General features: G+C 45.7%; 1 protein-coding gene across 1 annotated transcript in view; it reads right to left on the bottom strand.

The window, feature by feature from the left end:
• The window catches only part of dennd4c (DENN/MADD domain containing 4C), a 63815-nt gene that overhangs the window by 25043 nt on the left and 19909 nt on the right, over positions 1–18863 (bottom strand). Inside the window, exons 2-12 of the mRNA XM_042298387.1 lie at positions 7804–8114; positions 6162–6414; positions 5554–5623; positions 4095–4264; positions 3306–3547; positions 3005–3071; positions 2866–2924; positions 1318–1462; positions 939–1114; positions 658–758; positions 228–446 (exon numbers count right to left, since the gene is read on the bottom strand). Coding sequence (XP_042154321.1) covers positions 228–446; positions 658–758; positions 939–1114; positions 1318–1462; positions 2866–2924; positions 3005–3071; positions 3306–3547; positions 4095–4264; positions 5554–5623; positions 6162–6414; positions 7804–8102 — 1801 coding nt within the window. The 5' untranslated portion in view covers positions 8103–8114. The remainder of the gene's footprint in view (positions 1–227; positions 447–657; positions 759–938; positions 1115–1317; positions 1463–2865; positions 2925–3004; positions 3072–3305; positions 3548–4094; positions 4265–5553; positions 5624–6161; positions 6415–7803; positions 8115–18863) is intronic.

Consider the following 18863-nt stretch of genomic DNA (forward strand, 5'->3'; position numbering starts at 1 on the left):
TCCGTTTTGTGTACTCTCTCGGGACAGACAATACAGCGTGTGCGCAAGATTTTGTTCTGGGTACCGTGATAAATGTTGTGGGCAAATAAATGAATGAAGGACTAAAAACAAATCTATTCCCCATTGTTACAGTGTAGTTTGTTTAGTGAGTCTGAGGCGGTGGCCTTATTGGAGGGGACTTGGGTGATGGGTTTGAGATAAGAGTGGTGAAACACACCCACACTAACCCTGTAGGTCATATAGTGAGTCTGCAGAGGTGGCCTTCTCGGAGGGGGCCTGGGTGATGGGTTTGAGATAGGAACGGTAGCCCTTCAGGATGTGGGCCATGAAGCGCAGCAGGGCCTCTTGGATCTCCATCTCCAGGGAGGTCATCTTCTTGTGCCAGGTGAAGTCCGCCTCGATGGGGGTCATCTCCACCGCCAAGCCCTCCTGGGCCGTCCGACGCACTGGAAAACAGCCACCAGATTGTGAAATGTAATTATCCCTTACTAAAGGACTAGGGATAGTAGGTTAAACATGCTATTGACTTATATCCTTTTCACCAATCACACTATGCTGTATCAGATATTTTACAGCACGGTTCCATGTCTCAGGCATGAAGCAGTTTCTATGAGACTCGAGAGTAAAGTTGAACTAGAATTATGTGACTGTTTGTACCGATGCCCAGCTGGTGTTGCAGGTTGGTCAGGGAGTTAAACAGACTCTTGCAGGGCTTCTTTGGGAGGTTCTTCCAGTTGCTGTGTTTCTTCTCATCAGACCTGCAGAGATGGTTCAGAATGTTAGGAAGGCGTTATTGGAATATGCTCATATTGGTGTAAATTATAAAATACCTCATATGCGATATACGGACTGAAAAACAGCTTCTGGGGCATCGTCAACAGTGAGGATAAGTGTGTTAACAGATGGGGGAATGCTTCTTTAAAGTGTCTGGATCTTACAGGTAGATCGTGTTGGTGTCCAGGTCCACACAGACCACGTCCGGAGGAGGGTCATAGAGGTCAAAGTAGCGGGAGTCCACGCCCACAATGAAGGGACAGGGTGCGTTGAGGACCCCCGCCAGGGAGAGCGGGCAGAGGGGGATGTACGGGCACTGCCACTGGAATGGAAAAATCATCTAGATAGCAGGACACAGAAAATCAAACTTCTTTTTCACATTTTAACCTAACGTCATTCCTACACGGTCCACATAATGTGTACAAGCCATAAATGGATTTAAAAAAAACACCAACCAACCAACCCATCCATTTTATTTATATAGTCCATTTTAAAAACACTTGTCACAATTAAAACCGAGTGATGATATCCTTTATCACTCACCGCCACCACAGCCTCTGCTACCCCGGTGAGTACAGCGGGTCTCAAGGAGTGCAGCAGGATCTTACTCTCCAGCAGGACAAAGTGCAACAGCGTGGCACAGTTCTCTGAGCCCAGGTTAATCAGCAGTGTACTGTAGTCTGCACCACTGAGGAGAGAGAGGAGGGGACGAGAGGGAAAGGAGAGTTGGGAAGAGAGGAGCACAGAGGTATTGGGGAAAGGATTCAAACGAGACTCAGGGATACAATGGGTCATGAAAGGTTGGTTGTATTGGTACATGTGCAGTAAAGAAGGTGTGTGGGTAAATCAGAAAGGGGTGAAGGTAAACTGGATTGAGACAAAAGATCAGATTTTTTAAAAACCTTTTAAGGGTTTAAGATCTGTGTCGATTCAAAACGTTGTCAATAAAGGTGGTAAATTGGGAGCATATTCAGCGTGCCGGTCTTTCGGGGCGGCAGGGTAGCCTTGTGGTTAGAGCGTTGGACTAGTAACCGGAAGGTTGCGAGTTCAAACCCCTGAGCTGACAAGGTACAAATCTGTCGTTCTGCCCCTGAACAGGCAGTTAACCCACTGTTCCTAGGCCGTCATTGAAAATAAGAATGTGTTCTTAACTGACTATAATAAAAGGTAAATAAAGGTAAAATTTAAAATTTAAAAAAGGGGAAAAACACTTTATTTTATTTTCAGAGAGTAATAGGTTCAAACTTTGCAAAGCAGCAAACGCTTGTAAATCTGTCCCAAATGCACTAGCCAGCAAATCTTCCAGTCCCAAAAGGCATGAGCTCACTAGCTGACCATCTACTGAAGTTTGTGGTCATAGACACATCTTTGTGAAAATGAAAAGAACTGAAAGACCGGCACGCTGAATATGCTCCCAATTCACCACCTTTATTGACAACGTTTTGAATCAACACAGATCTTCAGGTCAAAGAAAATCCATGTTGGATCGAAACGTTGTCAATGAAGGTGGTCAACTGGGAGCATATTCAGTGTGCAGGCCTTTCTGTTCTTCTCACTAGCTGAGCAACAACATATTCTACTCTGAAATGAAAAGTAGAGAGGAAAAAGCCTGATGGAAGACATGAGGTTTCTTGGTGGAATGCAATAGCAGCACAACAGTTTATTTCATCTGTACAGGGCTGTGTTTCTGCACTAAATAATGACGGAACTGTCCACAATGTGACAGACAGGCAGTGCTGTTTCTGGGACAGTCCTAATGCCTGTTTTCCAGTGGTAGTTTCAAAGCGTGAATATTTGACCTGGGAAAACTGTCAGTAATTCATGTGTTTAGCATTACAGAGACAGAAAGTTTGGAGTGTGCTTGGTGGATGATTGCCTTTTCTAACCCCGGTATTTCCTCTGGAAAAACTGTAGTTGATGCTCTACCATGACAACGGAAACGACCGGGCCCTTTCTCTCGTTCTGCAACTGAAGTTTTTCCTTAGGACCTAGATTATACTGTCTCTAAACCAGTTGTTGTCGAACGGACGTACCCTCTGAAATCAAGCCATTGAAAAATAAAAATGTTGATAGCCTAGAAAAAGGTCTTACCTGAGAGGCATAGGAGTACACACAGGCTGTGCGAGCATCAAGGTGTCGTGTGCAGAGAGCTGAAAGAGAATACAACGCTGTCACAACAGCGACACCAACATAAACTGCATTCGCCAGCACAGAAATAACGACATCTCACCTGGACCAAGATTCTGGGCCTCTGAGGTGAGGGGAAGGACACGTTGTGCATGAAATGGGAGATGTGCCTGGCAAAGAAACACACGCAAGCAAAATAATAGCATTAGCTTCAAACACCCACCTACTCCTCTCCAGACCCGGGTCAAATACATGCGTCAAACACTTTAATCTTGAGCTGCGTCTGATTTCGTTTTCCTGGTACAATGAAGCAACGGAATAGTCCCAAAAGTGAAAACCCCAAGCAAAATCAAGCACATCTCCAACTCAAATCCCCAACCCCCCACCATTGACGGCATCCTTACTTTTCGATGGGCAGCGGGTGGGGGCCCGAGACGGACAGCTTGTAGAGGAACATGAGGAACTTGCGGAACGACTCGAAGAAGGGCCAGCGGGAGAGGAGGCAGATGCACTTGTTGGTGTTGACTGTCCGGTTGGGGATCATCTTCTTCTCCACGGTGGTGAGCAGGCCCAACTGCACCTTCTGCTTCTCACTGAGGAGATCTATGGGGTAGGCCTCATAGAACTGGATGGCAGCACCGTACACCTGGCACAGAGCAAATTAGATTAAAGATATATTGACAAGAATTTTAGGGACTTTAGCGAACACCCTTCACACATTTTTATGATAGGGTGAGTAACATTTATGCACCCATTACTAAATTGCGAAATGCAACAATTATATAGCAAAGTACATTTTGAAAAGCAAATTCCCTACTCCCTCTAGCTCAGGGAAATGCAACGTGGTTTGTGACATAACTTGTGATGAGATTGTAGTTTGCTCAAGAGGCAGCTGACATTCAGGTGCCTTGATACACACAACCTGAGGGGAAAAGTAATAATTCTCCCCAATCCCAATGTCACATGCAGCTCAGGAAGTGAGACTTGAATGTTGACTATGACAACTCTCAAAGGGCTATTCAATTCCTGTCCTGGAGGACCAAAACATTTCCGGTTTTCATTCTCTCCTAATGAAAAACTAAACAAGTGTTTCAGCCCTGCAGGACATAAATTGAACAGTCCTGATCAATCTATTCACGAATCAGTGTAAATCCCTGTTCACTGATATAATTCCATTGTTATAGTCCACCTACCTTTTCCCCAGAGGAGTTGGTTAACACAAAGGTGGAGAAGACAGGGAGAGGGTAGCGTGTGTTGGGGGTCCAGCATTCGATCTTAGCCCCCATGGGGAGGCAGAACAGGGGCACAGACTCCGACAGGGGGAAGGACTCATAGTCATCCTCTGGGTAGCGGAAGATGAGGCCTGGAGGAGAGAGAGCAATCAATCTTTTTTTATATACTGCCAGTCACACACAAGACATGTAATAAACCTAGCTATGCAATATGGATCTAACTGGGGTACACACAATGTCAACAGATCCCACTACACAATCATAACAGAACATTGAAGGGATGAGAGGAGGATGAAAGGACAGAACTTGGAATAAGATCAAACCCCTTTCACTTGTCATCCCTTCATTAACGTCAGCCAGTGTGTTGAGATTTAGAACACATTATTGCCTTGTCACCCATGGCCTATTGTGAACGTTAGAGAACGTTGTAGAGAAAAAAATGCAACTGAAGGAGTAGGCGGGGTAGGAAGCAGTGTGTGGTCTGGCAAACAAACGTCATCACCTCACAGGAAGAAGGCCTAGTGAAGATAAAGTGTGTGTGCATGTGGAGTCTCTGAACCGGGGCCCGTCTAAGCCAACACCCAGCTCTGACCTCAAAAAGTAGCAAGTTAGAGATGGGGACAAACTGCTGCATTTACAAGAAGGTGGATACATAGCGTGAACATTTTAAGGGGTAAATGTCTTCAGAAACATTACATTTCTACACATGCTTTTGTATAGTCCATAAGAACCTGTTTGGAGGTCATGTAAGTGAAAAACCCAAAAGCGAAAAGATAAACCATTTAACACCGGGTGACAGCAATGACGCACACCACTATTTTCCACCTTGAAATAAATTAGCACCAGAAATTTGCCAATGAGAGTCGCCGTGAACCCGTCTAATGTGAGGCCAGTGCCCTTTTCTAAACTCCAGGTTGATGAATAGTGATTTCAACCTAGGACTTTGTCCCAAATGACACCCTATTCCCTACAGAGTACACTACTTTCGACCAGTGCCTATAGGAAATAGGGTGGCATGTGACGCAAAACATATCTCGAGATTCAAAAACGCCGACAACAGCCCCCAAATCAATCCTGCTAATTTCTAGCCATTTATTCCAGGAATCATCAGGGAGAGTGTGGTTCAGTTTCCAGGTATTTGAGTGACAGATAATAGAGTTGTCATTTGCCAGTGCATTTAGTCTTATCGTCAGCACACAGAAAGCTCCTTTCAAATCAGATTAATCATAGGAGATCAACGTACAATTACTGTGAAGTCAACTCAGGCACAAAGCAAGTGGAAACATATGGTAAACAGCATTGAACAAAAGGCTAGAGAAAATAATAGCTATCCATCAATGAGCGCAGAAAAGAAAGACTGATGCGGAGAGATGGGTAGATTGAGAGTAACAATAAAGAGCCAATAGCGTGTGAGACTCACCGGCTTTGTAATTAATGGAGTTGGACACCGACACTGATTTCTTGTAGCACAGGAAAACACTAGAGCCCCACTGGAGGAGGAAAAACAAGACCATGTGACTTTGGGCTCAAAACAACATTTTCAAAGATTCATTTCGACAGAATGTTCTCAGCGAGGTTGAGTGGCATGGCCTGAATTTCATATCACGGTATATTCCAGCTCCAGACGGTACATTCCACACCCATTGATTCCCCAAAGCGCTATCTTTCTGGCCCAGACGAAGACGCTTCTAGGGGTCGAAATGTTGTAAACCAACCGAAAAGGTATGTGTTAGAGCAATTGAGTGTGTGGGCATGGTTAAGAAAGTAGCCATATCCAAACCAGAACTCCCCATCTCCTGTTTCTGTAGCGTGAGGGAGCTTGATGTACAAGTCCACCCCTGGACAGGGCTCTAGCCCATCTCCTAATGCGGAGTGCCAAGCAGAGGCATCGGGTGCCATTTTTAGAGTCTTTGATATGACTCGATGAGGGATGGAAGCATCAACCTTCCAATCACAAGAGGGAAACTCTACTCACAAGGCCACTGAGTTGGTCATGAGCCTACTTCATTACCAGTGGCCTAAACTCACCATGCCACAGTTGAGGTTCTTGTCCACCTTGCAGAAGGTGTGTGGCGGCGTCTCGCCCTTGCTGGTGACGATGACACAGATGTCGGTGACGGACAGGGAGTTCTGGGGCTGGACGGGTGGCGCGCGGCGTAAGGTAATGAAGATGCGCTGCGAGGTGGCAGAGCTGTTGTTGACGTTGGCACAGCGGCCATACGGCGTGGCCTGGATTACCTCACAGCCCTGGATGAGACGCTCCTTACCTTCATATAACACCCTGAGATACAGAGAGAGACAGGAGAGAGGGGGAGAGAGAGATAATATTAGTGTATAATATGTGCACATTCATTCACATCACACATGAATACATACAAACAACAAACACATTCACAAACTAGACAGAATAATTATACAGATGAAGTGAATTGGAGGAGCAATTACCTTTACAGAGTCTTTCACAAACTGGTAAGAATGAAAGGGAAACAGAAAGACGCAGTACCACCATGGCCAAAAGAAAATAAGCCTAGGTATGGCCAGCGCCTCCAACTACAGGACACCACTGGAGTGAATTTTCTAAATGTTGTCCAACATATCCCACAGTATGTAAAAACTGAGAAAGAGAGAAGGAAAGAGTGTCACAGACTAATGCCTTCGCCCACGCGGCTACCCTCTGACCTGCATTCAAAAGTCCTGAGCGTCAACGTGTGACGAAGCCGAGATTGGCAGATAGAGTGTTGGGGAATGGCAGGGGAATGACTCCTGCCTACACATAATCAGTTCTCACTCAGACCTGGCCTCTTGTTCACTCTGCAGAACGAGTCTGACCTACTGTAGTAGGCAGTCACTACCACAGAACACAAATGTTTCACTGAGCCATCTCTGGAGTTTAACCCCAATAGATACCGCACATTCTACTTCAGAAAACATACAAATTGTAAATACACGGGTCTTTTGAAGTTTATTCAACCTTGCAACACCAAAAGAGGTTTTGGCGTCTCGATGAGTTAGCATGGTGCAAAGTTTAAACTTCAGTGTTGTCACATTTCAAGTAAAGCCAATGGGGGTTATTGCTACACACCTCCTTCTCTGGCCACAGAACGTTACATGGCCACTGGAAACAAAACAGAACTGAAGTGAAGGCAAAACGCAACAAAGAGTAGATATTTTCCACTGGTGGCGGAATATCTGTGGTTTCTAGACACTAATTAAATAGTGGGTGACATCACTCTTCCAAAATGCAACATTATTGGGTGCTCTTATTTCCCTAATAGACAGAAAAGGAAAAGTGCCTGAAAATTAAATGATTTACTTCACAAATTGGGATGCATTCAATAAATCTAGCATATAACCCATTAAACTCATAAGCACACACCATATTAACAAGGGTTAGTCCACAAAAGGGCAATAATACACGAGAAGCAATATTTCACAACCATTTTCTCTCTTATCAGTGGAAATTGATTAAACTAGATGTACTTAGCAGCTTTATTAGAAATGACTACTCCGGTAATTGGTCTCATTAGGACGAGTAAGGGACTTCGAGGTTATGGCTTTCCTGTTTTAGAGTTACACAATGGTATCATTAGGGTTAACACTAACTAGTGTGGTGCTCACACACTTTGAATAGCTAATTTGGGTTCACAGAAGAGCACACACACACACACACCCGATGTCAATGAGCGGGGGCTTGTCGTGGCCCCTCTTGTAGCAGAGAAATATCTCGGGGCTCTTAAGGCTGCCATGGTTGAGGTTGGCCTGCTGCGCGCTGTAGGTGCTCTCGATGCAGGTGAAGCCCTCCGGCACCGTCTCGCCCGCTGACTTGTTGATGACAGCCAGGTCAGTGATGGGTGCCTTGGGCCCGCTGGACTTGGTCTCCGACAGGTCCTGCTCCAGTGGCGTGGACTTGTCCGTCAGCCCGGCCACCACAAAGTAGTCGGTCACACGGTGACCCTTGTCCTCGATCATGACTGGGCGTGCCTGAGAAGAGAGAAGAGCAAAAGGTGAGGCTAGAGGTCAGAGAATGTAGCCTAGGTCTTAGGGTGCCATTTGTGATGCAGCCTATACTCACTTTGTAGGGAATATTTATATTTATTTAACTTGGCAGGTCAGTTAAGAACAAATTCTTATTTACAATGACGGCCTACACCGGGCCAATTGTGCGCCGCCCTATGGGACTCCCAATCACGGCCGGTTGTGATAAAGCCTGCAATCGAACCAGGGTGTCTGTGGTGATGCGTCAAGCACTGAGATGCAGGAATAGGTTCACTTTTAGGACACAGCCTTAGTCCATAGATGGTACTGAGGAAGTCACATGGGAACGATCGCCTAATTATACCTCACTTTCACCATGGAACAGTCCAATACATTCTAACAGCATATGTAGAATCCCTAATATGATTGTATATGTCAAACAGTAAGTGAGTGTCTGAACAGCATCCCACCATAAAGTACCTAATGTACATTAAGGAATGACTGGACTTGTTCACTTCCTGGTCGCAGACTAAGGGGCATGGAGAGAGTTAGGAGCTTCGTGACTTGGGAGAGGCAGAAGAGAGCAGCAGAGCAGTGTGGAATCCACTGTGAGCATAAATCAAGACGAAACAAGTCTTAAAAAAACGCTCTGTGAAAACTAAAGAATTGGAGTCTTGTTATTCTTTTCACATGGGATATAAAACGTTTCCATCCGGAGAATAAGGACCGCTATGCTAAAGCTCAGAGATGATTTAACAGATGTTCCGGCTGTAGAAGACGTAACATGACTCACCAATTAGCAGTAATAAGCACCATGGCAAATATTTAGTCATTAGCATATGTAATTAGTGATGTGCAATTTATTCCTTGTGTTACTATTTTTCGCTCTGCATCAATGGGAAGCAGTTTACACCTGTTATTTACAACACAAGTTTGACTCAGAGGGGGTGGCAACTATCATAGCTGCTCTCTCTTTGTGGGTATAAGAAACAATTACTTTTATAATAGTCTACATGGTACTCAAATCCCTCAACATATCGCTGAACAAGCCATTGGCTGGGCACGATATAAACACAAGCATAAATACTGTCAACGGTACAGCCTCAAATAACTTGGCAGCGTAAGTCCAGATCATCTTGCATAATGTGACGTGAGAGTGTGGGGATCCCATTGAATACGGACTGCTTCATACACTTTGGAGCAATTGGAGGAGTTCTCTGTGGTGCAAATAGGGCTTATTCAGATGTCCAAGAAAAACACTGGGCTTTGGAAGGAGAATATAGCATAAAGAAGCAACACGGCCGTCTAAGAAGAAAGAAAAGCTAAGAAAGCAGCGGAGACCCACACAGGAAGAGACATTTTCCAGTGGTGAGTCAGGAGTCAGCTGCAGCATGGGGCAGGAGCCAGAACGAAGAAAGGAGCAACGTGGCTCCTCTGAACTGAAAGAGCACACGGCTCTGGACTTAATTTAGCCGGCTTCATAATAGTGTTTAAATCAACTCCGTCTCAGACTTTAAGCACGGCACCATGACCTTGTTCTTGCCAGGTCAGACGTTATCCAGTGCATCACGTGTAGCAACATGAGCAGCAGAGGAAGAAAGAGGTTCAATCTCCACACAGGCGGTTGGGGAGGGAAGCATAGCAGGGTTTCTTTATTCACCAGCAGCAAAGTCAAAATGGGAGTTTCAGGATATCTCTCTGGATTTAGCAGCCTTTAATTATCTCACTAAAAAGGTGTAGGGATAAACAGAACTGCTACCAACTCAACGAAGAGCAATATTTTAGATCAGGAGGTACACAGCTCAGCTCTGTATAAAGAATCTCAGAGTAGGAGTGCTGAACTAGGATCAGATTCCCCCGTCATATGTCATTTTATGAGTGATCATCAAAAAAGGCCAAACTACCCTAAATCAGCACTCTTACTGTAAGACACTTGATACAGTCGCAGTATGCTAATCAAAGACTGATTTCTCAGCACAACTCAAGAGTGAGTGGTGCATCCCTGTTGGATTTCACCCTCAAAGCATTACATCATGGTCAAAAGCCAGACAATACCGTTTCATGTTTTGTGAAAGATCGAGGGCTTCCACAAACAAGGCAGGCAATAAAAAACGCTTTGATTAATGAGAGAGGGATGGCATCCCCTCTTTGATGGTGTTTGGTTGAAGAATACAATGGAAATGCTAAAAGTTCCCTGGAGCGTTACATGGTCAAATGGTGAGGTAAGGGGGACGGACGACATATGCACACAGTGGCTTCCTCTTTGGCTAGCTCAATGGAGAGTGTGAGTGGGACAGACAGGCACTCAGGCTCATAGGAGCACACAGATGCATCCCATAGAACACTCTTACCCGTGGCCGTCTCCTTAGCTCTGAGGGGGTGGGGTGGGGGGGGGAGAACCACAGCCAGCCAGCATTCCTTCCATACCATGAGGGTTTGTCATGCTATTGAATCTATACATGTCTCATGTGCCTACTTAGTGGTACTTTCCAAATCATGGGATAGAGACATATGCAGGGTACTGATCATGGCTGATATTGAATCTTGGCCAAAATACTTCCAAGTGTGTGTGCAAATCAAAATGCATGCAAGTTTCTTTTCGCGTCGCGCATTAAACAAAGTTCTCATCCAAATGAATCCGAACATGCTTTGTTCGTCCAAACATATGTTGTTCGTCCAACCCCTTCACCATTCAGATAGTGAGTTAGCTTGATTCAACAGAGCCCGTAGTATGCTATGCAGTGCACTATAGCAGACAGAGATAAGGCACTGACGTTCCTACTTTCTGCAGAGATTTAAACCATCGTATCCATGGTTACACCTCACTGGTAACAGAGTCAAGAAATATACTTTTTTTATTTTTTATACATTGTTTACCATATAATAAAGCACAACATAAAATGTGTTCCAGCTAAACGCTCCGTTATGACACAGACCGTGTTTGTCTGGTGGTGGTTAGTGGACTTGTGACTGGAAAACAACTTGTCTTGTTACTTTTTAAATGTGTATGCGTAGGCAGAGGGGTCTGGCTCTCTCAAAGTAGTGTCAGACATTTCACATCAAAACTCTGAAGACCACTAATTGTCTTTTGACAAAGCACATAAGTGCTATTCACATCAGATCTTTTTCAGATCTGATTGGTCAAAAGACCAATTAGTGAAAAAAAAAAGATCAGACTTGGACTGCCAAAGTAAACGCACCCACACACAAAAAAAACAGCTGAATTTACAGGTTTTTGCACTATGGCAACATAACACAAAACTTAGTGACTGATGTATTGTTTGTTTCAGAGCTAATCAATACTATACTGTATGTTTCAATTAACACAGACTGAGCCATTTAAATACATCTTGCCATAACATCTAAGTTATAACATTGCATTACCCACAGCTTAACAAGGCTAGCCTGAATGGGCTTTTAAAGCAGCTTGCCAAGTGCCCTGTGACAATGAAAATAGCAACATTGATGGACTAGGGACACACGGTCATGATAACTAGACCAGAAGCATACGCCTATTTAGAGTAGCCTCTAGACTTGTTCATTCAAGCAGCTGTCACTCATTGTGTGTCGTCACGTTTGTCTGAGTCTGACGCCTAAAGGGGTCTACACAAATAGAGCCGACAGAGGACCGTTTGCGTCGCTCTACACGTAGTTGTATGTACATTTGTGCAGCTGAATTTTTTGGAACCTCTGTCAGCTCCATTTGAGGACACTGTGTTGATCCCTTAGAGTGAACATAGGGGTGAGTGTTGAGAATTAAACTATGAATTGGCATTGAGCTAGGGTGGATGGGTGCCAGCCTTAGCACCATGCGTAGCTAGGCTATCCTGAGGTGCTAAGCTCATGTTAGCTGATGAGGTCAGGGGTCAGCAGCAGAGCCGACAGTGCTCATTCCTTGACCCAGAGGCCCTCATTCTTTAGCACTGTCCGTGTGGTGCCAGTATGGAGGAACTTGATTTCAAAAAGCATCACTTAATGTAATAATTAGTAGTAGGCTAAGTAGTAGTAGTCGTAGCAGCACCAGTAGTAGCAGCACTACTACAGTAGTAGTAGCAGCAGCAGTAGTAGCAGCACTAGTAGTATAGTATTAGCAGCACTAGTAGTAGCAGTTGCAGTAGTAGCAGCAGGAGTACTAGCACTAGTAGTAACAGCAGCATCAGCACTAGTAGTAACAGTAGCATCAGCAGCTCTAGTAGTAGCAGCAGCATCAGCACTAGTAATAGTAGCATCAGCAGTAGCAGTTAGCAGCATCAGCACTAGTAGCAGCACTAGTAGTAGTAGTAGCAGCAGCATCAGCACTAGTAGCCGTTGCAGCACTAGTAGCAGTAATACTAGTTATAGTAGTAACAGTAGTACTAGTAGTAGCAGCAGCACTAGTAGTAGCAGCAGCACTAGTATTACTAGTCATAGTAGTAACAGTAGTACTAGTAGTAGTAGCAGCAAGAGTAGTAGCAGCAGCAGCAGGAGTAGCAGCAGTAGTAGTACTTAGCAGTAGTAGCAGCAGCACTAGTCGTAGTAGTTGCAGCAGCACTAGTAGCAGCAGCAGCAGCACTAGTAGCAGCAGCACTAGTAGCAGCAGCACTAGTAGCAGTAGCACTAGTAGCAGCAGCAGTAGCACTAGTAGCAGCAGCAGTAGCAGCAGCAGCAGCAGCAGCAGTAGTAGCAGCAGTAGTAGCAGCAGCACTAGTAGCAGCAGCACTAGTAGCAGTAGCACTAGTAGCAGCAGCAGTAGCAGCAGCAGCAGCAGCAGTAGTAGTAGCAGCAGTAGTAGCAGCAGTAGTAGTAGCAGCAGCACTAGTCGTAGTAGTAGCAGCATGAGTAGCGGTAGTCGTAGTAAACTCAGCAAAAAAAAACATCCTCTCACTGTCAGCTGCATTGATTTTCAGCAAACATAACGTGTAAATATTTGTATGAATCAAATCAAATCAAATTTTATTTGTCACATACACATGGTTAGCAGATGTTAATGCGAGTGTAGCGAAATGCTTGTGCTTCTAGTTCCGACAATGCAGTAATAACGAGCAAGTAATCTAACTAACAATTCCAAAAAAAACTACTGTCATACACAGTGTAAGGGGATAAAGAATATGTACATAAGGATATATGAATGAGTGATGGTACAGAGCAGCATAGGCAAGATACAGTAGATGATATCGAGTACAGTATATACATATGAGATAAGTATGTAAACCAAGTGGCATAGTTAAAGTGGCTAGTGATACATGTATTACATAAGGATGCAGTCGATGATATAGAGTACAGTATCAACGTATGCATATGAGATGAACAATGTAGGGTAAGTAACATTATATAAGGTAGCATTGTTTAAAGTGGCTAGTGATATATTTACATCATTTCCCATCAATTCCCATGATTAAAGTGGCTGGAGTAGAGTCAGTGTCATTGACAGTGTGTTGGCAGTAGCCACTCAATGTTAGTGGTGGCTGTTTAACAGTCTGATGGCCTTGAGATAGAAGCTGTTTTTCAGTCTCTCGGTCCCAGCTTTGATGCACCTGTACTGACCTCGCCTTCTGGATGGCAGCGGGGTGAACAGGCAGTGGCTCGGGTGGTTGATGTCCTTGATGATCTTTATGGCCTTCCTGTAGCATCGGGTGGTGTAGGTGTCCTGGAGGGCAGGTAGTTTGCCCCGGTGATGCGTTGTGCAGACCTCACTACCCTCTGGAGAGCCTTACGGTTGAGGGCGGTGCAGTTGCCATACCAGGCGGTGATACAGCCCGCCAGGATGCTCTCGATTGTGCATCTGTAGAAGTTTGTGAGTGCTTTTGGTGACAAGCCGAATTTCTTCAGCCTCCTGAGGTTGAAGAGGCGCTGCTGCGCCTTCCTCACGATGCTGTCTGTGTGAGTGGACCAATTCAGTTTGTCTGTGATGTGTATGCCGAGGAACTTAAAACTTGCTACCCTCTCCACTACTGTTCCATCGATGTGGATGGGGGGTGTTCCCTCTGCTGTTTCCTGAAGTCCACAATCATCTCCTTAGTTTTGTTGACGTTGAGTGTGAGGTTATTTTCCTGACACCACACTCCGAGGGCCCTCACCTCCTCCCTGTAGGCCGTCTCGTCGTTGTTGGTGATCAAGCCTACCACTGTTGTGTCGTCCGCAAACTTGATGATTGAGTTGGAGGCGTGCATGGCCACGCAGTCGTGGGTGAACAGGGAGTACAGGAGAGGGCTCAGAACGCACCCTTGTGGGGCCCCAGTGTTGAGGATCAGCGGGGAGGAGATGTTGTTGCCTACCCTCACCACCTGGGGGCGGCCCGTCAGGAAGTCCAGTACCCAGTTGCACAGGGCGGGGTCGAGACCCAGGGTCTCGAGCTTGATGACGAGCTTGGAGGGTACTATGGTGTTGAATGCCGAGCTGTAGTCGATGAACAGCATTCTCACATAGGTATTCCTCTTGTCCAGATGGGTTAGGGCAGTGTGCAGTGTGGTTGAGATTGCATCGTCTGTGGACCTATTTGGGCGGTAAGCAAATTGGAGTGGGTCAAGGGTGTCAGGTAGGGTGGAGGTGATATGGTCCTTGACTAGTCTCTCAAAGCACTTCATGATGACGGATGTGAGTGCTACGGGCGGTAGTCGTTTAGCTCAGTTACCTTAGCTTTCTTGGGAACAGGAACAATGGTGGCCCTCTTGAAGCATGTGGGAACAGCAGACTGGTATAGGGATTGATTGAATATGTCCGTAAACACACCGGCCAGCTGGTCTGCGCATGCTCTGAGGGCGCGGCTGGGGATGCCGTCTGGGCCTGCAGCCTTGCGAGGGTTAACACGTTTAAATGTCTTACTCACTTCGGCTGCAGTGAAGGAGAGACCGCATGTTTCCGTTGCAGGCCGTGTCAGTGGCACTGTATTGTCCTCAAAGCGGGCAAAAAAGTTATTTAGTCTGCCTGGGAGCAAGACATCCTGGTCCATGACTGGGCTGGGTTTCTTCCTGTAGTCCGTGATTGACTGTAGACCCTGCCACATACCTCTTGTGTCTGAGCCGTTGAATTGAGATTCTACTTTGTCTCTGTACTGGCGCTTAGCTTGTTTGATAGCCTTGCGGAGGGAATAGCTGCACTGTTTGTATTCAGCCATGTTACCAGACACCTTGCCCTGATTAAAAGCAGTGGTTCGTGCCTTCAGTTTCACACGAATGCTGCCATCAATCCACGGTTTCTGGTTAGGGAATGTTTTAATCGTTGCTATGGGAACGACATCTTCAACGCACGTTCTAATGAACTCGCACACCGTATCAGCGTATTCGTCAATGTTGTTGTCTGACGCAATACGAAACATCTCCCAGTCCACGTGATGGAAGCAGTCTTGGAGTGTGGAGTCAGCTTGGTCGGACCAGCGTTGGACAGACCTCAGCGTGGGAGCTTCTTGTTTTAGTTTCTGTCTGTAGGCAGGGATCAACAAAATGGAGTCGTGGTCAGCTTTTCCGAAAGGGGGCGGGGCAGGGCCTTATATGCGTCGCGGAAGTTAGAGTAACAATGATCCAGGGTCTTTCCACCCCTGGTTGCGCAATCGATATGCTGATAAAATTTAGGAGTCTTGTTTTCAGATTAGCCTTGTTAAAATCCCCAGCTACAATGAATGCAGCCTCCGGATAAATCGTTTCCAGTTTGCAGAGAGTTAAATAAAGTTTGTTCAGAGCCATCGATGTGTCTGCTTGGGGGGATATATACGGCTGTGATTATAATCGAAGAGAATTCTCTTGGTAGATAATGCGGTCTACATTTGATTGTGAGGAATTCTAAATCAGGTGAACAGAAGGATTTGAGTTCCTGTATGTTTCTTTCATCACACCATGTCACGTTGGCCATAAGACATACGCCCCCGCCCCTCTTCTTACCAGAAAGATGTTTGTTTCTGTCGGCGCGATGCGTGGAGAAACCCGCTGGCTGCACCGCTTCGGATTGCGTCTCTCCAGTTAGCCATGTTTCCGTGAAGCAGAGAACGTTACAGTCTCTGATGTCCCTCTGGAATGCTACCCTTGCTCGGATTTCATCAACCTTGTTGTCAAGAGACTGGACATTGGCAAGAAGAATGCTAGGGAGTGGTGCACGATGTGCCCGTCTGCGGAGTCTGACCAGAAGACCGCTTCGTTTCCCTCTTTTTCTGAGTTTTTTTTTTTTTTGGTCGCTGCATGTGATCCACTCGGTTACACTGGTTGTAAGGCAGAACACAGGATCCGCGTCGCGAAAAACATATTCTTGGTCGTACTGATGGTGAGTTGACGCTGATCTTATATTCAGTAGTTCTTGTCGGCTGTATGTAAAGAAACCTAAGATGACCTGGGGTACTAATGTAAGAAATAACACGTAAAAAAACAAAAAACTGCATAGTTTCCTAGGAACGCGAAGCGAGGCGGCCATCTCTGTCGGCGCCTTCCTATGAACATTACAAGATTCAACAACAGACAAACTGAACAAGTTCCACAGTTATGTGATTAACAGAAAGGGAATAATGTGTCCCTAAACAAAGGGGGGGTCAAAATCAAAAGTAACAGTCAATGCAGCTGGTGGCCACACCAGATACAAAGTACTGCAGTGCATCTGCTCCTCATGGACTGCACCAGATTTGTCAGTTCTTGCTGTGAGGTGTTACCCCACTCTTCCACCAAGGCACCTGCAAGTTCCCGGACATTTCTGGGGGGAATGACCCAAGCCCTCACCCTCCAATCAAACAGGTCCCAGACGTGCTCAATGGGATTGAGATCTGGGTTCTTCGCTGGCCATGACAGAACACTGACATTACTGTCTTGCAGGAAATCATGCATAGAACGAGCACTATGGCTGGTAGCATTGTCATGCTGGAGGGTCATGTCAGGATGAGCCTGCAGGAAGGGTACCACATGAGGGAGGAGAATGTCTTCCCTGTAACACACAGCGTTGAGATTGCCTGCAATGACAACAAGCTCAGTCCGATGATGCTGTGACTCAACGCCCCAGACCATGACGGACCCTCCACCTCCAAATCGATCCCCCTCCAGAGTACAGGCCTTGGTGTAACACTCATTCCTGCGACAATAAACGCGAATCCGACCATCAAAAGCGACAAAACCGCGACTCGTCAGTGAAGAGCACTTTTTGCCAGCGATGTCTGGTGAGGACTTGACTTACAAAAGGCCTTACAAGCCCTCTTCCCAGCCTCTCTCAGCCTATTGCGGACAGTCTGCAGCACTAGCACCACCACTAGTAGTAGCCTAGCACCACCACTACTAGTAGCCTAGCACCACTACTAGTAGTAGCCTAGCACCACTACTAGTAGTAGCCTAGCACCACTACTAGTAGTAGCCTAGCACCACTACTACTAGTAGTAGCCTAGCACCACTACTAGTAGTAGCCTAGCACCACTACTAGTAGTAGCCTAGCACCACTACTAGTAGTAGTAGCCTAGCACCACTACTAGTAGTAGCCTAGCACCACTACTAGTAGTAGCCTAGCACCACTACTAGTAGTAGCCTAGCACCACTACTAGTAGTAGCCTAGCACCACTACTAGTAGTAGCCTAGCACCACTACTAGTAGTAGCCTAGCACCACTACTAGTAGTAGCCTAGCACCACTACTAGTAGTAGCCTAGCACCACTACTAGTAGTAGCACCACTACTAGTAGTAGCCTAGCACCACTACTAGTAGTAGCCTAGCACCACTACTAGTAGTAGCCTAGCACCACTACTAGTAGTAGCCTAGCACCACTACTAGTAGTAGCCTAGCACCACTACTAGTAGTAGCCTAGCACCACTACTAGTAGTAGCCTAGCACCACTACTACTAGTAGTAGCCTAGCACCACTACTAGTAGTAGCCTAGCACCACTACTAGTAGTAGCCTAGCACCACTACTAGTAGTAGCCTAGCACCACTACTAGTAGTAGCCTAGCACCACTACTAGTAGTAGCCTAGCACTACTAGTAGTAGCCTAGCACTACTAGTAGCCTAGCACTACTAGTAGCCTAGCACTACTAGTAGCCTAGCACTACTAGTAGCCTAGCACTACTAGTAGCCTAGCACTACTAGTAGCCTAGCACTACTAGTAGTAGTAGTAGCAGCAGCCTAGTACTAATAGTAGCAGCCTAGCATTACTAGTAGTAGTAGTAGCAGCACGAGGAGTAGCAGCAGCAGGTGTGTTTGTGTAAACCAGAAATGATTGACACTGATCATTACGATTAGATAAGTAGCCTGTACTAGAGAGGTGTTTAGTTTTAAATTAAATAAGTTGACTAATGACAGATTATTAATGGAACAATTGATGGCTACAACCATAAAATGAGTTGTAGTAAAGAGAAATACAATTTAAAAAAAGGTGGGACAGCTTAATGTTAAAAACGTATCATTCCATTTATCATTATACCATCAATTAGGCCATTTATCATGATATGGATTTGTCCATACAGCCCAGGTGTGGGGGTTAGGCCACTAAAATCCACTTACAGTCCACTAAAAAAAAATATTGCCTTTTGGTACATATTTTCTGTTGAACAAAACTACCAACTCCAACGATTAGTTCACAATCTCACTGGATTATTGAAGACGACTCATACACGGAGTATAAAACATTTTTACTGTAGACAGTTAACGTTAGACCACAAACATCCACTAACACAAAAAGAGCTCCTTGTTCTCTAGCTGTCAGTGTGGTGCCAGCAGGAGTCGTGAACAAACCCTTATTCCAGATCATCCTTTAAGGTGGTAGAAGTAGTAGTAGTGGGGGGTATGACTCATTCATGGCCATGCCAGCTTCCCGGCAGCGTGGG

Source organism: Oncorhynchus tshawytscha, linkage group LG15 (genome assembly GCF_018296145.1).
Source record: "Oncorhynchus tshawytscha isolate Ot180627B linkage group LG15, Otsh_v2.0, whole genome shotgun sequence".
NCBI lineage: Eukaryota > Metazoa > Chordata > Actinopteri > Salmoniformes > Salmonidae > Oncorhynchus > Oncorhynchus tshawytscha.